At 38.7% G+C, this 20,760-nt stretch overlaps 1 protein-coding gene across 3 annotated transcripts in view; it reads left to right on the forward strand.

Annotated features, from left to right (window-relative positions):
- Window positions 1–219: 219 nt before the first annotated feature.
- The window catches only part of LOC103043601 (cyclic nucleotide-gated cation channel beta-1), a 267,445-nt gene continuing 246,904 nt past the window's right edge, over window positions 220–20,760 (forward strand). For 2 of the 3 annotated variants that reach the window (XR_007440866.1, XM_022683903.2), the window contains exons 1-17: window positions 220–569; window positions 1,399–1,564; window positions 2,314–2,409; window positions 3,939–4,093; window positions 9,853–10,077; window positions 10,511–10,719; window positions 10,803–10,853; window positions 10,938–11,024; window positions 11,805–11,869; window positions 11,950–12,072; window positions 14,372–14,513; window positions 14,618–14,777; window positions 16,586–16,683; window positions 16,872–16,955; window positions 17,315–17,433; window positions 17,688–17,834; window positions 20,167–20,356. Coding sequence is in view for 1 of the 3 variants with exons in the window: in XM_022683903.2 (XP_022539624.2) it covers window positions 338–569; window positions 1,399–1,564; window positions 2,314–2,409; window positions 3,939–4,093; window positions 9,853–10,077; window positions 10,511–10,719; window positions 10,803–10,853; window positions 10,938–11,024; window positions 11,805–11,869; window positions 11,950–12,072; window positions 14,372–14,513; window positions 14,618–14,777; window positions 16,586–16,683; window positions 16,872–16,955; window positions 17,315–17,433; window positions 17,688–17,834; window positions 20,167–20,356 (2,349 nt within the window). In the remaining 2 variants the exon portion in view is untranslated. The remainder of the gene's footprint in view (window positions 570–1,398; window positions 1,565–2,313; window positions 2,410–3,938; window positions 4,094–9,852; window positions 10,078–10,510; window positions 10,720–10,802; window positions 10,854–10,937; window positions 11,025–11,804; window positions 11,870–11,949; window positions 12,073–14,371; window positions 14,514–14,617; window positions 14,778–16,585; window positions 16,684–16,871; window positions 16,956–17,314; window positions 17,434–17,687; window positions 17,835–20,166; window positions 20,357–20,760) is intronic. The other variant, XR_007440867.1, reaches the window with a different exon arrangement.

Consider the following 20,760-nt stretch of genomic DNA (forward strand, 5'->3'; position numbering starts at 1 on the left):
CACCTGTCCTCCTTACCCATACAACTCAATCAGCTGCCTCAACATCTTGCCAGTATTCCCCAGCAGATCTCTGAGTGTGCTGCCAAGTGTCCACAGCAATTTCCTTCTTTCCCAAAAAAACTCCCCAGTTTCCCCCAGCAGTTTCCTTGCAGTTTACCCCAGGGACTTACCAACATTCAGGAAAGCTTATCCAACATTTCAGAACGTGCATCTAACGTTCAACAACAAATTGCAAAAATCCCACAACAAATCGCCAACATTTCACAAAACTTTCCAAGTCCACAGCAGTGCTTCGCCACTGTTCAGAACCGTCTGAACAGTCTCAGGCCTGTACAAGATGCCTAAGCAACAGCAGCAGGGTAGGGACCTTGAGCTGGACCGCCTGGTCCGCCAGTCCCCCCTCTCCACCCGCCACACCCCCTCTCCTTCCTCCCCTGGCTCCACCCTGGACCTGCCCAATGTGCCTTCCTACCCCCGCCTGCCTCCTATTAGTCTGTCCCACCAAACTTTGGGCCATTCCAACCCTGCCTTCCACATCGAGGACGAGCGCACCTCTGCTAGACTATCAGGTAATCTACTCTAATGCCTGCTGTTGTTGCTAGCTTGACTTAAATGTAAATCTAACATGTTAATATACAGGTGCATCCCTATAATTTTAAATCATGTAAAAGTTAATTGATTAATTAAAAAAAAGTGTAACATATTACAGTATATAGATTCCTTGCACACATAGTGTATTTTTTTTGTTAATAATCATGGCTTACAGTTAATGAAAATCCAAAATCAGTATCTCGGAGAAAGTGATTAGTTGGTAGACCAGTTGGTACTGTTGCAGTGTGCCAGGTCCTACTGGAAAATCTGCATCTCTGTAAGGCTGAGGAAAGCATGTAATGCTGTAAAATGTTCTGGTAGATGCTTTGCTGGTTTTGGACCTAATATAACACAGTAGAACAACACCAGCAGATCACATGGCTCTGCAAACTGTCACTTACTTTAGAAACTTTACACTAGACCTTGAGCAGCTGCTCAGCTCTTCCTCCAGACTTTGGGAGCTTGATTTCTAAATAAAATGCAGAATTTACTGATGGTCAGTGATCATTTGGAGCCAAGTGATCTGTTGGTGTTCATACACGGTGTTATATCAGGTCCAAAGGTAGTAATACTTTACACATCACAGGTGTTAGGAGAGGTGCCATAAAAAGGTGGCCATAAAAATATGACATTTCTTAGTTTTGCGTTACTCTTTTCAATTTTGAATTCTGACAATTGGGAACACGTAGTAAGGCAATACAATTGGCATCTGTATGAAACGTGGATACATTGCTCAAACTCTTAATGTGGGAACTTCATTCATATGAAATTAGTGTTTACTTGATTCTGCTGTGTTCTCTTTTGCAGCTGGTTCTAGACTCAGTATTCACCCAGCTGTAAATGTGGAAGACATGGACTCAGACAGTGAGCAGCAAGCAACAGTATCCCATGAAATGCCCCAGATCATCACCCCGCAAGACCCCAACCTCAAAACCCTCACGGTGCCTGGAGCTTCTAAACCCTCCCGAAACAGGTTTGAGCCCTTGTTAGTCTGTACAACACACTCAAAAACTGCTCATTATGCTACTGCTTATGAGCAAGGTGTTTTATTCCTTATGACTGCAACTATTGACTGCTTTTATAATCTTTTATAATCACCTATCAGCTATATCAGTTTTGTTCATGCAACGAAAAGAACATTAAATAGTAGAAGCCATATTGCCTCCTACTCTTGTTGAACAGCAAAGGCCTTCTACTGTTAAAGATAAAGTTTTTAAAGTAATTTGTATTTATTTTTATATTAATGTTTTACTAATATACCACATTCTGCCCAGATATGGATATAGTAACTATAACGTTTGCACTGTACTAAATATTCTACATATCACATTTTATGGCCAAAATGTCTTCTACCCTCTATTTTCTGACTCTTTATTTATTTAAATAGACTATGATAACATAGTTTTTTTTTGTTGTATTAATCCTGGATTTCTTTCATTCTTTTTTTAATAGACTTTATTTATCAAATGATTACATTTTGTTTTCAAATTTATGGAATTGCCTTCTGTGCATGCACATACACACACACACACACACATCATACACACTTGTGGAAGAAAACTATGCTGGCCCCAGAGACAGAAAACCACAAGCTATTTGGACCCAAATGTAAGATGCTTAGTATTATCCAGCCTGACAATGTTGCTCACAGTTGAATTAGCTAGATAAGAACAGCGTAATGTGCAGTGGGTCTGGGTAATGTGTTTTCTCTATCCTTGGTAGAAAAAAGCTGTATTCTTCAGGAGATGAGGATGATGAGGAGCTGGAGTCCACAGTGAGGGCATGGCCCAGCCAGAGCAGCATCACCAGTGATGATGGGTAAAATCCTCAGCTTAATATTGTGAAATGTACAGATTCAGCATTTATACATTTATATATTTAAACATACACTGTTCAAGGGTATTAAAAACGAGTAACTGTCTCTAATGTAGCAGCATTATTCCAGAGAACACAGTTCCACAGCTCAGTGCTGGGGACAGACAAGTTGTGTATCTACTTTTATACATCTGTGCCAGCATTAGTTGCAACTCAAAGTAGGTACAGATATATGTTGTTTTTTACTTTAAAATCAATCAGGTTAAACATTACAGATTCCATTGTAAAATTTTAGTGGGACACAAAGGAGTTTACCTGTGCTGCAGTTTCCTTTTATAGGTAAAGATGTAAGCTAATGACTGCTCTTACGCTACTAGGACCACTAAAGGTCATAATACTACCATTCCAATTATTATATTATAAGAGACAATCAAATACACCATACAAGTTCTTCACAGCGATTTTGTGAGAGCCTGCTGTTATATTATGCCATGAGGAAACCATAGGCCTTAATGCTGCTTTACATGCAAATATCAGTCCTCTAAAGAGACATTTTTACAGGCAGTTGATGAACTGTTCTCGATTGGGTTTAGGTCAGGACTGGGCCGTTTTAACACATGAATATGTTTTATTTTAAATCATTTCATTGTAGCCCAGGCTTTATGTTTAGTGTCGTTGTTCTGCTGGAAGGTAACCCTTCGCCCCAGTCTCAAGTCTTTTGCAGACTCCAAAAGGTTTTCTTCCAGGATTGCCCAGTATTTATCTCCATCCATCTTCCCATCAACTCTGACCAACTTCCCTGTCCCTGCTGAAGAGAAGCAGCCCCACAGCATGATGCTGCCACCACCATACTTCACAGTGTGGATGGTGTGTTCAGAGTGATGTGCAGTGTTAATTCTCCGCCACCTTCTTCCACATGTTAGCTGTGTCCCTTTCTGGCAAACTGCAAACAGGACTTGTTTTCTTCTAACAATGGCTTTCTTCTTGCCAGTCTTCCATGAAGACCAGATTTGTTGAGTGCATGACTAATAGTTGTCCTGTGGACAGATTCCCCAACCTTAGCTGTTGATCTCTGCATTTCATCCAGAGTCACAATGGGCATCTTGGCTGCATCTCTGATCATTGTTCAGTCTGTAAGTTTAGGTGGACGGCCTTGTCTTGGTAGGTTTAAAGTTGTGCCATACTCCATTTCCGGATAATGGATTGAAATCTTTTTATAGCCTGCTTTAAACTTCTCCACAACCTTATTCCTGACCTGTCTGGTGTGTTCTTTAGATACATGATGCTGTTTATTCGTAAATATTTTCTTAACCAACCTCTTAGGCCGTCACAGAGCAGCTGTATCTGTATTGTATTTGTATTACAGTTGAACCCCTCAACCTGTTCTGTTTACTTTTCATTTTTTTTACTTATGACGAATCAAAACAAATATTTACATTTAACAGGTATTTTCATGTATATTGTATGTTAATAAGGTACTGTGTGTACAATGCTGAGCTGTGTGTGTGTATTGCCCATATTGCCTTTACCAGACTAAAGGAACGTCCAACATCTTCAGCCAGTCAGACCAGTACTGTTGTGAATGAGCGTCTACAGGAGCTGGTCAAGCTTTTTAAAGAGAGGACAGAGCGTGCCAAGGAGAAACTCATTGATCCTGATGACTCAGACAACGACACACCACCTGCCTGTAAGCAGAACCAGATAAAATCTACTGTATACATAAGAGATAAACATAGAAATAACAGGAACTATGTTTACAAAGCTGAAAATATGCCCACCAGTCTTTTCACAGTTTAGTATAGAGTTACCGATAATAGTAATATTAATAATAATAATCATAGTTAGTGGTACAGTCATATGAAAGAATAAGTAGTACATATTAAAATGAAGTAATTAGTATTGTCTTTTTTAATTAGAAATGTCTTTTTTTCCCCATAGTGGGTCAGTGTCATTGTAAGCTGCTTATAAACTGAGCACAGATCATTTGCCGCTGTGCTTTCAAACACATTGTTTACAGTCGCATGCACAGAGGAGATGTAAAGTCTACTGCGGCAAATGCACGGGGTCATAAAAAGTTGAACATTTTCAAACAGAGCAGCAATGTGCTGTCTCCAAGAACGTTTTGGTCCAGAATGGAACGACATATGACTAGGACAAAAGGAAAAACAGGCAGTGCTTCTAAACAAGTAAAGTCAAGTAGTTTTATTGTCAATACTGCATATGTACAAGACAAACAGAGAATTGAAATTATGTTAGGGCAGGGAGAGAGTTCAGCATCCTTACAGCCTGATCAATGGAGTTTGCAGTCTGCTGGTCCTCGCCTCGAGACTCTGCAGTCTCCTCCCTGATGGCAGCAGGCTGAAGAAGCTGTGTAGTGGATGGGAGGGATCTCCTGCCAGACGGAGGGCTTTCCGTGTGAGGCGGGAGCTGTACAAGTCCTGAAGGGAGGGGAGAGAGGTGCCAACAATCTTCTTTGTTGGGTTGCTGCCAACCCACACTGCTTGTGGTCTTCCGGTCAGGAAGTCTAACAGCCAGTTTTACAGTGAAGTGCTCAGCCCTAGACTGTCCAGTTTGTGTATGAGCTGTTGGGGGATGATTGTGTTGAATGCTGAGCTGAAGTCAACAAACAGCATTCTGAAGTAGGTGTTCTTCTTGTCCAGGTGTGTGAGGGCTGAGTGGAGATGGCATCATCGGTCAAGCGATTTGACCGATATGCAAACTGGTAGGGGTCCAGGGAAGGGGGGGGGGGGGGGCGAAGACTTGATGTGGCGCATGACTAGCACTTCATGAGGATGGGGGTGAGTGCAACCAGACGATAGTCGTTAAGACAGGATGGCGATGCCTTCTTTGGAACAGGGATGGTGGTGGTGGCTTTGAAGCATGCCTGACTCAGAGATGTGTTATAGATGTCCGTATAAATCTCTGAGTTCCCAGGCACTGTCTTTCAGCACACCACCAGGAATGTTGTCAGGCCCAGGAGCTTTTCAAGCGTTGATCTTGTTGAATGCTCTCCTCACACTGTCTGGGGACGGAGTCAGCACCTGGTCACCAGGAGGAGGGGTGGATTTCTGGGTGGGTGTGTTGTTGAGTGGCTCAAATCCATTCAGGTCGTTCAGCAGAGAGATGTTGCTGTCGCAGGTTTGTGAATGGGGTTTATAGCCTGTGATAGACTGAATTCCCTGCCACAGGTTCTGTGTGGCTCGGCTGTCACTAAAGCATTGGGATATCTTCTTGGAGTACTGCCTCTTAGCTTTACTGATCCCGCGTGGTCCGGGACGCTGTTGTTGAGCCAGGTTTCCATGAAAACATAAACACAACAGTCTCTCACGCTCTTCTGGGTTGACTGAAGTAAGCAGATGTAGTCCAGTTTATTGTCCAGAGAGCGTGCGTTGGCCAGAATTATGGTTGGGATAGCTTGCTTGTTACACATAAGCGCTTTGTGAATAACAATAACTTATGCCTTCCACTTTTTATATTTTTTTCAGGCAATAATGCAGAGGTCCCAAAAATTTAATGGCTCATATTTATTCCCAAAAAAATGGATTTGTTCTTTTTTTCTGCACAGATTCAATTTGCTTTACTTATTGATTGTGAAGCATTTGCAGACTGTATTTTTTTGTTTTTGAAAAATCACACATACTAATTGAATAATTTTACAAATGTCACAAAAAGTACCTTACAAAAGTGATAAAATATGTTTTATGGTATTTCAGCAAATTTTAACTTGTAATTTGGTTATTTTGTTTATAAGCTTTTTTGACAAAAAAAGAGAATTGGAGAACTGCTGGAGACACTGCCTCTTGATATAACCCTGCCTTTGATTATATCAATGATATAATAATTGATATAATCTTTCCCTTTCTGTGAAATGTGCAGAATTATTTGATTGGACTAGGTCAATGCCAGTGCCCAAACAAACTGGCAATCACCAATACTTATGTGCATTAATTTAGCAATAATTGTAGGGTCTCTATCATTTGGAGCATATACAAATATTAAAGCATATGATGTACTGTTCCAAGTACCAAGAGTGTAGTGTATAAAAGTGTAATTGTCAGAGTTAGGACAGGACTCAGACATGTACAGATGCAGATTAAAACAGGAACCACGTAGACATAAGCATACCATAAACAGGGACAGTCCAGAGAATCATACACAGGGAATCCAGCAGCAGAGATAATCCAAAAGGCAGAAACGATAAACAGTCCAGGTCAAACACGGTAAATCCAATATCAGAGAAACAGGCAAAAATCATCATCAAAAAAACAAAAAGCAAGGTCATAAACAAAATAACAGAGACTAGAGATAGAACGCTTTGTAATGAGGAGAACCAACAATACTCGGAACAGGTTTGTGCGTGGGGTGCTCTTTTATACTGCAGGTAATCAATATTCAGGACTTCCTGGAGGAAGCAGGTGATGTGTCACGTGATTGGGTGTGTGATGTCAACGGGTGATGCGTTCTGGGAAGTGTAGTTGTTAGGCTGAGAATCTCCATTAGAGCTGAGTGTGGGAGGAACAGGAGCGCTTTCAGCACCAGACATGACAGTAATATATGCCTCACCAGAATAACAAACAGAAAATGGTTTAGATTAAAAAGTATTAAAATTGATTTAGCTTTCTTGACTACAGCCATAAAATATTTGTTTTGGAATGGGTGCACATCTATGGATTTTAAATGAAATTTATGCACTATGTAGATAATTACAGTGGTATGAAAACGATTGGAACCTTTAATAATTTTAAAGATTTTCCTTTAAAAATAGCAATTTGTCCACTGCAACGCACTGTAATTACACTTTGGGTACACGTTTCCACTGAGATCCACATAAACCTAACAGGGAACTGAAATGGAAAAGCTACTGAAAGTGAGACGCCCCCCTGAGAAACTAATCTCATCCGGAGAGGGCTACAGTCAACCCACAGACCAGCTCCAAAGACCTACATCGTATTGCTGCAGTGTCACTCTACATTTTTCAGTTATTCAGTGCACTTTAGACAAGGAGAGGCTGTATGGGAGTGTAATGCAGAAGAAGCCTTTTCTGTGCACACACCACAAAGTCGCTTGAGGTGTTCTAAAGCACGTTTGGACAAGCCAGCTTCATTTTGGAATAAGGTGCTGTGAACTGATAAAACTAAAATTTAGTTATTTGGAGGGCGCTATGGCAGAAAAAGAACATAGCATTCCAAAACACTTGCTCCCAGCAGTAAAATTTGGTGGTGGTGCTGTGGGTCTGTGTGGTCAGTGCAGGTACTGGGAATCTTGTTAAAGTTCAGGGTTTATTTGGATTCCAGTCAATATCAGCAGATTCATTAGAACCATGTTCAAGAATCAGTGAGAAACTTGAAGTTGGGGCGGGGCTGGATACTTTAACAAGACAACGACCCTAAACACTAAACTCTGCTCAAAATCTACTACTAAGGCATTCATGCAGAGGAACAAGTACAATGTTCTCTAATGATCATCTCAGTCCCCAGACCTGAATATTATTGTGAATCTGTGGTGTGATTTAAAGCGGACTGTTCATGCTCGGAAATCATCAAACCTGACTGAACTGGCGATGTTTTGTAAAGAAGAATGGTCCAAATTACCTTCAACCAGAAGCCAGACTCTCATTTGAAGCTATAGGAAGTGTGTATAGGCTGTTATTTCTGCAAAAGGAGGATCTACTAAATATTTATGGATTTTTTTCTGTTGGGGTGCCCAAATTTATGCATATGCCTAATTTTATGAAAAGAATTATTGGACACTTTCTGTAAGTCCTATAAACCTTATTACACTTCTGAAATACTGTGTTCGTTATCTTATGTATTTGACAAAAATGTCTGATCCGAACAACCAATGATTTATAAAAGAAAATCATGAGAATTATCAGGGGTGCCCAAACTGCAACATACCAAGATATTATCTTTGTTGACATAATATAATGCAACCTTAACATCCAATAAATTAAGCAGCCACTTAGCATGTTTTGGTCCCTGCATCAAAGCATTTTAAAAAGGAAAGTTTGTATGGCGTCAAATTAACGTCAAAATTCTGAAGTGAGCGGAGAAAGAAGGAAAGCAGAAGAGTTAGCCCATCACTCCAGGCGCTGAACCTGGGCAGTCAGAGCTGGCGAGCTAATCGGTCTAGGCGCTAACCCGGGCGCACAGAGCCAGCGAGCCGATTGCTCCTAGCAAGAGCCGGCCGCTCCAGGCGCCGGCCACTCCAGCCAGACACAGCCAGCGAGCCCTTCGCTCCAGGCATTGAACCCGGGCAGTCAGAGCCGTCGAGCTGATCAGTCCAGGCACTGAACCCGGGCAGAGAGAGCCGGCGAGCTAATCGCTTCAGGCACTGAACCCGGGTAGACAGAGCCGGCGAGCTGATCAGTCCAGGCACTGAACCCGGGCAGAGAGAGCCGGCGAGCTGATCAGTCCAGGCACTGAACCCGGGCAGAGAGAGCCGGCGAGCTAATCGCTTTAGGCACTGAACCCGGGTAGACAGAGCCGGCGAGCTGATCAGTCCAGGCACTGAACCCGGGCAGAGAGAGCCGGCAAGACTGTCGCTCCAGGCACCAAACCCAGGCAGACAGAGCTGGCGCGCCAGAGTTTTCTGTTTGTTAGCACAGCCAGCTAGCTAACTCTCCCGCCGTCTTTCTCTGGCTCTTGGGGGTAGGCAGTCCATCACAAACCCTGGAGATATCAACCAATAGCATACGCTGAGAGAGGCAACCCTGACCCCCCCCCCAAACTGTCAAAACCACCTCTTTTATAACAACTCACTCAAGCACAGACTGCTGCTGCAGGTAATTTGCATGGTGTGTGAGGAGAAATGTGAATTTGAGAGGAAAAAATACACCCGAGAGGAGAAAAATTAAGCTTGAGAACAATATTCTGTTCAGCGCGCACACAATTATTTATTTTTTGCGTGCGAGTTTCACATTTGTGCTCACGAGACATTTATTTACACACGCAAAATGTTAAAACACTCTGGTTAATATTTTTCACCTGTTATTTTTTTGCCCCAGACTTTTGACATTGATGTGACGCCATAGGTTTGCAGGTCCAATTTTACCTCAAAAATTTTACTTTCCAGAGAGGATATTCATTAGGCAGTTACTATTTTTTTTGCATTGTGTTATCTCCCTCTTCACTCTCTATGAGGCAGAAAAAGTGCACCAAATATTTTATTGTTACAAATTCTTTCTTATCATTCTGATCACAATCTGTATGTTTCTAAAGTTAGTGCTTATAGCTTCAATCTCTTTCCCATCATTTTGATTCTTTAAGACGGGACTGAATTCTTCATCGAATGTTTCTAGAGCGTACTAATAGCTGTAGCTCAGCAGTAGCTCAAGAGTGCATTGACAGCTAGGCATTTTATCTCCTTTTGATTAACCTTAATATGCTAGGACTGAGTTTATAAAACTTTATCTCTTTGCTCTATCTGTCTTGTTACCCACTGCAGCACCAACAAAGGCATCAACATCTGCTCCAACAGTGACAGCTCCAGGTCCTTCTTCTAACACTGTGAAAGAGACAGAGGCTGAAGGGGAAGCACAGAACACTCCTGCTGAGAAGGAGCCTAAGGAGGAGAAGTATAGCAGGGTGCTATGCTTTAAGGTGAATCCTCAGTCCAGGATGAGCCATCTGCTTCAGTATCGCTTTCCGGCTAGCATCGATCCCTTCACAAGTAAGTTTCCTCACCACCTGTCACTGCTGTTGCCTCATTACTCTTCTTTTTAATCTAACCTCTATTTTTCTAAACCAATACACCACTTATATCCTTCTCACTTGTCTTTCTTCTCTTACCTTCTTCATGGTCTTTAGTTCGTTTACTCTATTAGCCCGTCTCAACTATGTGCAGTCTTTACTGCTGGTGCATTGATCACTGCAATACATAACATTGCCTTTCCATTTTAGTCACAAGCAGTGTTGAATGTGAAACTGAGGTGTTGACATCTAGAGAAAATAAACCTTATTTTCAAGCATCCAATCTGTATATCTTGGCCGTGTATATCCAGAATTCCCTAATCTAATCTAATGTATAGGGTTTTAGTTGAACTAGTACTGTTAAATTTGATTGTTTGTACTGTATGTAACAGTTTTCTCATATATATCTATAGACCTGGTCTATGTGCTCTGGCTGTTCTTTGTCACATTGGCCTGGAACTGGAACCTGTGGATGATCCCAGTGCGCTGGGCTTTCCCCTTTCAGACCCGTGACAACATTCACCTGTGGCTGATGACTGACTACCTGTGTGACACAATCTATATCATGGACATCCTTCTCTTCCAGCCCCGCATGCAGTTTATCCGTGGTGGGGATATTGTGGTATGTGAAGTTAAGGAATCATAGCCAGTGTGAACCACGGGTTGATGCAAGTCCTGCTCTGCTCATTTCTCTTTTTTTTTTAGAGTGACTCAAAGGAAACAAGAAAAAATTACATGAGAGCTCTGCGTTTTAAGGTCAGTATTAAAGTTTGTCTATTTTTGGTTTTCTAATATGATGTTATGGTTTATGTCTTATGCTTTGTTTTGAATGGGTTACAGCTGGACGTGGCCAGTCTCCTGCCCCTAGAGCTGTTCTACTTCATAACTGGGATCAACCCCCTCCTCCGCTGTCCACGATTACTAAAGGTAGGCCTAAAATCTGTCCATTTTTTTTTCTTTCAATAAAGAATTAGTTTACCCAGATTTACCGACATGATTGCCCATGCATCTCAGTATATACAAAATATTTAACTTGAATATTAGTACCATAGTAGTTACTGTTAATTAAGAGTTAATTTATAAAATGAAAATATAATTATTTTCAGCCATTTCTAGAGTTTAGTTACATTGCCTGCATGAGCTGATGACCTGATCTGGGCACAATAACTAAAATTGATTCCTCAATTACAATAATGTATCTTATTAGTCGATTTTTAAAAAGCTGCTTTGTGACAACATTAGTTGCAAAAAGCATTTTACAAATATAATTTGACTTTGCAGTTTAAAGGATATACAGGGAATTGCAGATTACATATTATAATACGATGTGCTCAGGATATATATTATTATTGGTTGTATATTAATATACACTGCCTGGCCATTTCCAGGATTTGATTAAGCAAATAGGTAACCATAGGTATCCATTGGATAATTACTGCATGTAGCACTCTCAGTAATAATAGCTCTCTTGGTAAACAACCATTTGGAAAGACAAGAAAGGTTGTTTTGCTTGGAGATCAAATTCAAATAAATGTACTACCTTTATTCAAAGTAAGTTTTTTTTTCTGTGCTTTTTGTAGGTATTCTGTCTCTCTCTATTAAAATCAACCCAATAAAATGATAAATGGTCTTTGTAACTTTTAAATTAATTTCTAAAATAATAAAATAATTATTTTCCCCTATTGTACCTTTCTTGCTCTCATTTAGATCATGTCTTTCTTTGAGTTCAATATGCGTCTAGAGGCCATTTTGACCAAGGCCTATGTTTACAGGTAAGCACATGCTTTTTATGTTTTAAAATATAGGATATAATGATCCTTCTCTCACTTTATCTGTTACCTTCTGGTTCTAGAGTCATTCGCACCACCACCTACTTGCTGTATTCCCTCCACTGCAATGCCTGTCTCTATTACTGGATTTCTGCCAACCAAGGCCTGGGCTCCACACATTGGGTATACAGTGGAGAAGGCAATGCGTATGTTTTTACTATATTTGTATAATATATACTTATTTATTATAATATATACTTATTTATTTAGGCTTTATTTAAGAGACTGTACAAATTGTCAACAAATTGTCAACAACCTGTCTGATGACAGTCGTGAACCATCCAGTTAACTGTTTCTCAAGTATATATACTAGTGCTGTCAATCAATTAAAAATATTGGTGATTAATTGCACTTTTTTCATTATTGACTCATTCATTATTGGCTTAGCCAAATAAAAATAAAAATAAAAACATTTAAATGCTGGTACTTTCCCATATTTATGTGAGAAATAGAAAAAGATGTATATTTTTTACTTTATTAATATATCTCAGAATATGTTTAATGCTTTTTAAATTAGAATTATTTAATGTGCTGAAAACAGGTCTAAAGATAACATTTGGAATCAAGCCAAAGCAGCTGTGTGTGTGTCTCTCTTTCTCTAAGTCTGCTCTGCTTTGCCTGTATGTGGAGTCTCTTTTTGTTCTGACTCAATGTCTTCTCAATTTCGTTACACTGTGTACCTGTACTCAGATGTAATGAAAATAAAAGCCTGCTGACTTTGACCTTGACCTGTTTCTCTCTCACTTTCTTTCTCTTATTCACTCTTTCTTTTCCTCTCACTCTCTCTCTCTCATTCACTCTTTCTCTCTATATTTCACTCTCTCTCTTAATCTCTCTCACATTTACACACAAGCATGCACATACACACACACACACACACACAGAGCTGATCGTACATTTCCTCTTCCCACTTTATTTCCAATATTAAAGCTCTTAGTTAAACTCAGTAATTCAGCACATTACAGTATTCTCTTTAAAAAACAAAATAAAACTACCCTACGATATTATTAAGATTATAAAGAACAGACCTACACTATTACTACTGTTCCCCTACCAAAAATACAGAAATTATCAGTATTAAAAAAGATTTGAATTTTAATATTGTGGTGATTAATGCAGTTCATTTTTAAGTGATTGGGACAACTAATATAGTGTATTTTTTCCAATATAATGTTGATTCTTTTATTTACATTTAAATATCCATAATTAAAAGCTTAAAAGAAAATCTGGTAGGTTACATGGTTTACACTACATGCACTGTTTAATATTTGCACTATGTATCATTTATGTATCCTTAAAAAAATGCAGACTAGTACAATATAAGACTTTTATAAAGATACATTTTTTTTAATAATGCAAATTATAATTTATTATTGTCACAATTGTTGTATTTGTTGTGGACTGGACATGTGTAGGGGGTGGAAGGTGTAATTTGTCTAAAACTTTTGGCATGCATTTGAGATGTTGATGTTAGTGGTGGAAGGTTTTTCAGTGCATTTAGCATACTATGTATAATATTCCTACTATGTAAAATCATCCTACAATCAGCATTTCTTGTAAAAAAAACAAAAATAAAAAACATACGGACCAGATACTGGTTAAAGAGCTCAGATTTACAACATGATTTGAGAACAATAATTCGTCATCCATAAGTTCTCTAAGGCTTTGTGCTTCTTCTGATTTAGTGACAAGCTAGTTGTCAAAGGAGACCTGTAGTTCCAGTAATAAATGGTAGGTCAGTTTTTCTGGGGTTCAGCCTTAGGGGGTGAGCTCCTTTACACAATGAGACATCAGCAAGACGTGTTGAGTTCCACAGGTGGAAAAAAAGACTAACAGCATGAAATTCAAAAATAGAAATGTCAAGATGTGAAAGGGAGAGTGTAGGAAAGGACCACAGAAAAGAAAACAGTAAATCTTTGTGAACAAGGTAGCTCAAGATGTAGAGTTCTCTGGAGTGATCTAGATGTCTGTTAGGAGGCAAGGAGTTTCAAAGATTAAGCAGATAAAAAAGTCTGCCTTTACCACTGCAGATGAGCAATTTCAGAGTCACCATCCAGCAATTGTCAGATCACTATTACCTGAGAACTTGATGATAAACAGGGTGGGTAGGTTACTCAGATTGGGGTGCCTGTACCTACGATTGTTGTAGGGAGGTATGGACAGGGATTGAAAAGCTCATTATTCTAAGTTGCATTATGCTACGAATAATGTACTGAAAATTGTTTTTGAGCAGTGTTAATGAGAAACATTTTGGGTTGCACAAAGAACGATGCTTGCTGCAACTTGGTAAAATTGCTAAAGAACCATTATATCAAGTAGGGATTTTTCAGATTGTATTGCTAATGTTTGGTTTAATGTTATTTATTCATATCAAGATTCATCTAAGAGCATTACCATTGTTAGATGTTAGCTTTGATTTATCTGGCAATTCTCCATTTTCCCTAGTTACATCCGGTGTTACTACTTTGCTGTGAAGACTCTGATCACTATTGGTGGGCTACCAGATCCAACTAATCTTAAAGAGATTATTTTTCAACTCGTCAACTACTTTGTTGGGGTGTTTGCCTTCTCCATCATGATTGGACAGGTATAGTGCTTGTCATTATAATAAAAGGCAGGGAAACTAGATGAGGTTATCTCCAGAATCTTCTAAAGGGTCTTAAAATGTGGACTTTTGTTTTTTTGCATTAGATGAGAGATGTCGTAGGTGCAGCCACGGCTGACCAGACTCACTATCGCTCCTGCATGGACAGTACAGTAAAGTACATGGGTTCCAACCGCATCCCTAAAGATGTGCAGAACCGAGTAAAAACCTGGTACAACTATACTTGGCAGTCTCAGGGCATGTTGGGTAAGATTCAAGCACCTTCCTTCCTAGGTTTCAACCCAGTTTTTGTTCTTTCTTTGTTCTACTTCCTCCACAAAAATAAAGCATGTGTCTGTGGTATCTTCAGGGCAGATTCAATCTCCGGCATACCGACGGGACAGTGTTTTTAAATTACTCTTTTATTTTGTTTCATTTTAGTTTCATTTTAAACTAAAATGAACACTGGGCTGAATGGTGGGTCAGTTCAGTTTAGTTTAGCTTTATTGAGTTGCTGGTGAAAATAACATGTAAAAGTTAAAAATGGTTAGGCTACTTATCCAAGTTTTCTTTGAAGAACTGAGCTTTCTTGGTATGGCTGTAGTATCTGTAGTCTCACTATGATGTACAAGCAATAGGTAGGCAGGTTAGTGAATAGTTGAGCAGGTATGGATTACTGAACAAGAGCTATGGTGCTCTGCACAAATATGTTACTCCAAAATAGGCGCATATTGGACTTATTAATCTCATGTCTGAATGTTTTCCATTTCCTTCCACCAAATTCACCAAAATATATAATTAAAGGGCTTTTTAAAAAACATTCTGCCAGGGGAGCATACCCCTATCCCCTGGGCCGTGCTTTACAATAGTGATTAGGGTTATACAAAGGCTGTTTATATATTTGTACCAGGTGACAGCAAGTTATGTGTTATAAGTGAGCCCACCTCCGGGCATGTTAGCTTAGGTTTAAGATTTTTTTCGACTATCAGCCCTGTATCTTGCACCAATACATTAAGAAGCAGATTTTTTAAGTTGTCGTTGTGAGGTGGATCATATCAGTGATCCATGACCCTGTTGCTGATTCACCAACTGTCCTTTGGTGAATTTTTGCCAAATCAGTCTTTAACTCAGCTCTCTAGCCATGTTTTTGCCCATTTTTTTCAAAAGTAGACTGTTCATTTAGTGCCTTATATATCCCACCATGACACAAACAAATGTAAAGAAATAATTAATATATTTCAAATGATTAAAACTGTAATAATTTGCTTCATCTTAAGTAAAACAAATCATCATGTCTTGACTTATCATTACACATAGTGCTGTTAAGCAATTAAAATGAATCTAATAAAATAAAAAATAATCGAATGAATAACATGCTCTGTGATTTGTAACTGTAAAATTCAAATAGATTATATGAGTGATGAGTGATTGAGTGATTGAATGAATGAATGAATGAATAAATACTTTACACTAGTAGAAAGTTAAAAGCTCCCTGTAATGAACATCAATCAATAACACTAGACCACTTTATTTTAGCTGCTCCTTTTTCACTCAAACAATACAAAACTATTATTGAAGATGCTCACACATACAAGAGTCAAAATTTGCATTTGATAATAGATAGATGGCGCTGTGTTGGTTTGATTAGTAGTTTGTGGGGTTTAATAACAGTTACATGGTGCTGTGCTGGTTAGATTAGTAGGTTCTGTGGTTTGATAACAGATGGATGGTGCTGTGCTGGTTAGAATAGTTGGTTCTGGGGTTTAATAACAGATAGATGGCGCTGTGCTGGTTAGAATAGTTGGTTCTGGGGTTTAATAACAGATGGATGGTGCTGTGCTGGTTAGATTAGTAGGTTCTGTGGTTTGATAAGAGATGGATGGGTCTGTGCTGGTTAGATCAGTAGGTGCTGGGGTTTGATAACAGATGGATGGCACTGTATTGGTTAGATTGGTTGACATTTTAATTTATATGTCCAATAATCCATTGCTTGTGGATAAATAACATTTGTTTAGATTTGTTTTGACATGTTTTTTTATTAAATCAGCTAACAATTAACAATATTTTGTCTATAGATGAACAGGAATTGCTTGTCCAGTTACCTGACAAGATGAGGCTGGATATTGCAGTGGATGTGAACTACTCTATTGTCAGCAAAGTCCCTCTCTTTGAGGTATGATGACAGCTATTGGATTGCTTTTTCATACTATTCTTTGTTAGTTTATTTAAATTTAATTTGTTTCTTAGAATTGTAATGTTACTGATTTGTTAATGATTGTAATGTTGAATGGTCTCTCGTTGTGTCATTTATTTCTCATTATCTCTTTCCAACTGTTTGCCTCTTAATTTTTTTCCATTAAGGGTTGTGATCGGCAGATGATTTATGACATGCTGAAAAGACTCAAATCTGTTGTGTATCTTCCTGGAGACTACGTCTGTAAAAAGGTATCATGCGCTTATTATAAGACGACATGATAGAGCCTTTTATTGTCAATTGTACACAGATTTGCAAACAAACATAAGGATCTCCATGACAATACTTTTCATCAAAGTACAGGGTACTGCTATTGATTTTGATTATATTTTGTATACTAATACAAGGGTTTCCATTTCTTCACACTGGGGATGCATTTAGTAAAATGTGTAAGCAAAATCTGGCCAAAGTAGATCCAGTTACTCTCTGGATAGAAAAAAGTGTAAACAGGCTTGCTCTGATGTATATTCTAGTACACAGTACTGTTCGGTTTATTAGTGGTTAATAAATCTTTTGGTGCTTGTAGTTTTATTTGTCCTTCTTTCTGCAGGATGAGGTTGGTCGAGAGATGTATATCATCAAATCAGGTGAGGTTCAGGTGGTTGGGGGTCCGGGTGGGAAGATTGTCTTTGCAACACTAAAAGCAGGAGCAGTGTTTGGCGAAATCAGGTGAACACCATTTTTGCTACATTTAATATAGCTTTATTCAAAACTTCTTAATCATAGTGTAGCTGAAAGTTTTCATATAAAAGAATGAAAACCTGAATACAATAGAATATGTTACTACTATGTGTTTTGCCTGTGGAAAGTTTCAACATTTAGACTAGAAGAATTAAACAAGAATACAGTACACAGAGGTACATACAAACAGTTCCCTCAGTGAATGTAACTCCTTTTTTTTTTTTTTACGTCTTTACCTGAAGTCTGCTGGCCGTGGGAGGGGGGAACCGGAGAACAGCCAATGTAATAGCGCATGGCTTTGCTAATCTCTTCATCCTGGAAAAGAAGGGCCTCAACGAAATCTTGGTGCACTACCCGGAGTCCCAGAAAGTTCTTCGCAAGAAAGCCAAGTGAGAGATTGTCACAGCATTACTAAGAATTACTGATATCTTTGTCTGTTTACGGTATAAATATTGATCTGATGATACGACGATTGTATCACAAAAATTGAACATACAATCTGTCTTTGGTATAGCGTAGGGTCCGCTGCGCGTGCCTGCGGCTTTTTAGAACGCTGGATGAGATTTTAGTTAATTAATTATTATATATAATATTTTAATAAATTTGCCCTGGTGATGAGAAACGAACGCTTACATATAGCTTTATATTTCTGTTTATTTAAAATGTTTTAAGTTTTATGTACTTGACAGGCAGCACCAGACGCCAGGGTGACAACGTGCTTTATTTTTCAGATATAAAAAAAAAAAGTAAATTTCAGTTAAGTAATAGCAAACTGAAATAAAATAAATTTATGTTCAGTCTAAGTGCTTTTCTCTTTTCATTTTTTATTTCTAAAATTCCAGCATTTGCGTGAGAATAATCTGTTAAAATTCTCAAACAGCAGAATGCCTATATCTGCTATATTAAACTACAGTTATTAAGTCTGTCTACTGAACATAAATATAAATCGTTATAAATATAACTAATAATAATTTAGGTTACTGCAGATTTGTAGGTATATTTAATTTTTATAGTTGATTGCTAAAGGCTCTGGGTGAGGTGTTTTTTGCTGTGGTAAAGAAGTGATGGTGTGTGGTATTGTAAATGGGTAGCGCAGTGCGCGTGGTGATTGTGATTCAGTTCTGGTTGCGTGACTGATTGTTGGGTTTAGTCAGGGTTTAATCGGATCAGTCGCGCAATTCTTTTTTCTGCTGCAAGATAGAAACACGCCAGAAATTTACCTGAACACACGTAATTTCCAGACCACTGTGTTAATTTATTCCAAAAGTCCAAAGCTATTTTAAGGATGCGTGCGCAAGGTGTGAAAATAGACTGTTGATGGGGTGTATGATGGCAATAAGCCACGCTACACGCAGGGTGTATGATAGGGCCCAAATAACATTAAATACCAAGAACAGTCCTGCAACATGGCTGGTTTAAAATTACAGGAGCCTACCAGGAAAAGAATATTGCGCTTTGGCTTCAGCACCCCCGCCGTTGTTCAACTTGCTTTATTTCGTGTAGTTGCAATCAAAGGAGAGTAAATCCAACCAATCCCAGTCATGAATAAAGGAAAAATATACATTTTACTGAAGCAAGAGGTGTGTCTGTGTGTTAAAAAAACATATCAAGGTCAAATATACCGTGAAGTATAATATGCCTGTCAACGTTATGATACAATGTGGAAATGTGTTTATAGCCTTTGTACATTGTAAAAATGGGAAAGAAAAATAATATAAAATGTATAGAATGTTATTTAGGACAGTTCTATAAAGGCTCATAAAAGACCTGCTTTAAATCTGTAACACTACAAAAAATTCAATATATTAAAAAGAATCAAATAGCTGGTCTACAATAATAAAAATACAATGTTTTAAGATGTATATTTGAGTGGGCAGTTTATATAATAATTTTAATCAATCTGATTTCTTCCAATATGTTTCTAAAATGTGTTTTAGTGTAACCAAATGTAATTGTAAGACATGCTATTACACTTAAACCAGTTATCCTTTTATATAATTCATTTGTAAGCATAATATACATTTATGGGAGAGTTGTTGAATGTAACTACTTTAAAACCAGTTTCAAAGAAAATAAAGGCTCAGCAGGTAACAGCTCTGCAAACTGAAGGCTAGGCTACTGCCGCGCCACTACGGCTAAATCTGCACACTGTATTATCTAACTGTAACACTACAGCGTTAATAAGCAGCAGGTTAGAAAGGTAGCTGATGGTAATTACAGCAGCCCTGTAACAGGTCATGAGCGGAGCAGCATCTTGCTGCTTTACATCCAAGCCTTTCACTCAGCTTGGAGCCCCACTTTAAATGCATGATTCACACTGATGTCCAGTAGCTGCATATACTTTGTTGTCCTGGCGAGCCCTTGATTAATTTACACACTTATCTCTTATAAAATAATTTGATTTGGTTAAGTAAATCACTTTGAAAATTTGTGAGCCTGTAAACAAAAAGTGTGTGAAAAAAGTAGAGGCTTATAGCCCGGAAATTACTGTGTTGTTTATTGTAGAGTACCACAATAAACTAGTTGATTAACTGTATTAATTAATATACCAAAATAATTAAGACATTTGTGAAATATTATATTTAAAGATGACCGGAATTGTTTGCTATTATTTGGTTATAATTCAAACAAACAGCTGTCTTTTGTAGTATTTTGCTTCAGTAGTGTGCACGTGTGTTTGTATGTACTAGTAATTGTCGCTAATGCTGATGTGTTGTGCAGAAAAATGCTGGCAGAAAAGAAGCCTGTGGAGAAGAAGGAGGAAGAGAAGGAGCCAGTGCATGTGATCCCCCCGCGGCCTGAGACCCCGAAACTGTTTAAAGCAGCTCTTGAAATGACAGAGAAATCTGGTCTGCGAGGCACATTGGCCAAGTTAAAGGAGCAGACCAAGAAATCCAGTTTGTCACTGCAGGTACATTAGATGTCCAAATGTTTGTGGACACCTCTTCTAAATAGTTCATCCTACCCATTGCTGATGGGGACATAGATGGGCAAATACACACACACACACACACACACACACACAGCTTATCTAGTCCCTATATAAATTATCACTAAACATGAACTATTGCATCATGCTTAATTATAGATGTGGGCTAGAGGGGTTTAAAGACCCTTCTCTGCAATGATGGTGCTCCATCCAGTATTTTTGGCATAAGTTGGGGATGACGTAAGGTGGTTATTATCCAACACCCTGACCTCTCTAATGACCTTATTATTAAATTGTTAAATGCAATCAAATCCTCACAGCAATGATCCAAAACAAATAAAAAGCTCTTTTTGGATAGCCGAGACAGTTACTTCACCATAAGCAGG

The sequence above is a fragment of the Astyanax mexicanus genome, chromosome 10, assembly GCF_023375975.1.
Source record: "Astyanax mexicanus isolate ESR-SI-001 chromosome 10, AstMex3_surface, whole genome shotgun sequence".
Classification (NCBI taxonomy): domain Eukaryota; kingdom Metazoa; phylum Chordata; class Actinopteri; order Characiformes; family Acestrorhamphidae; genus Astyanax; species Astyanax mexicanus.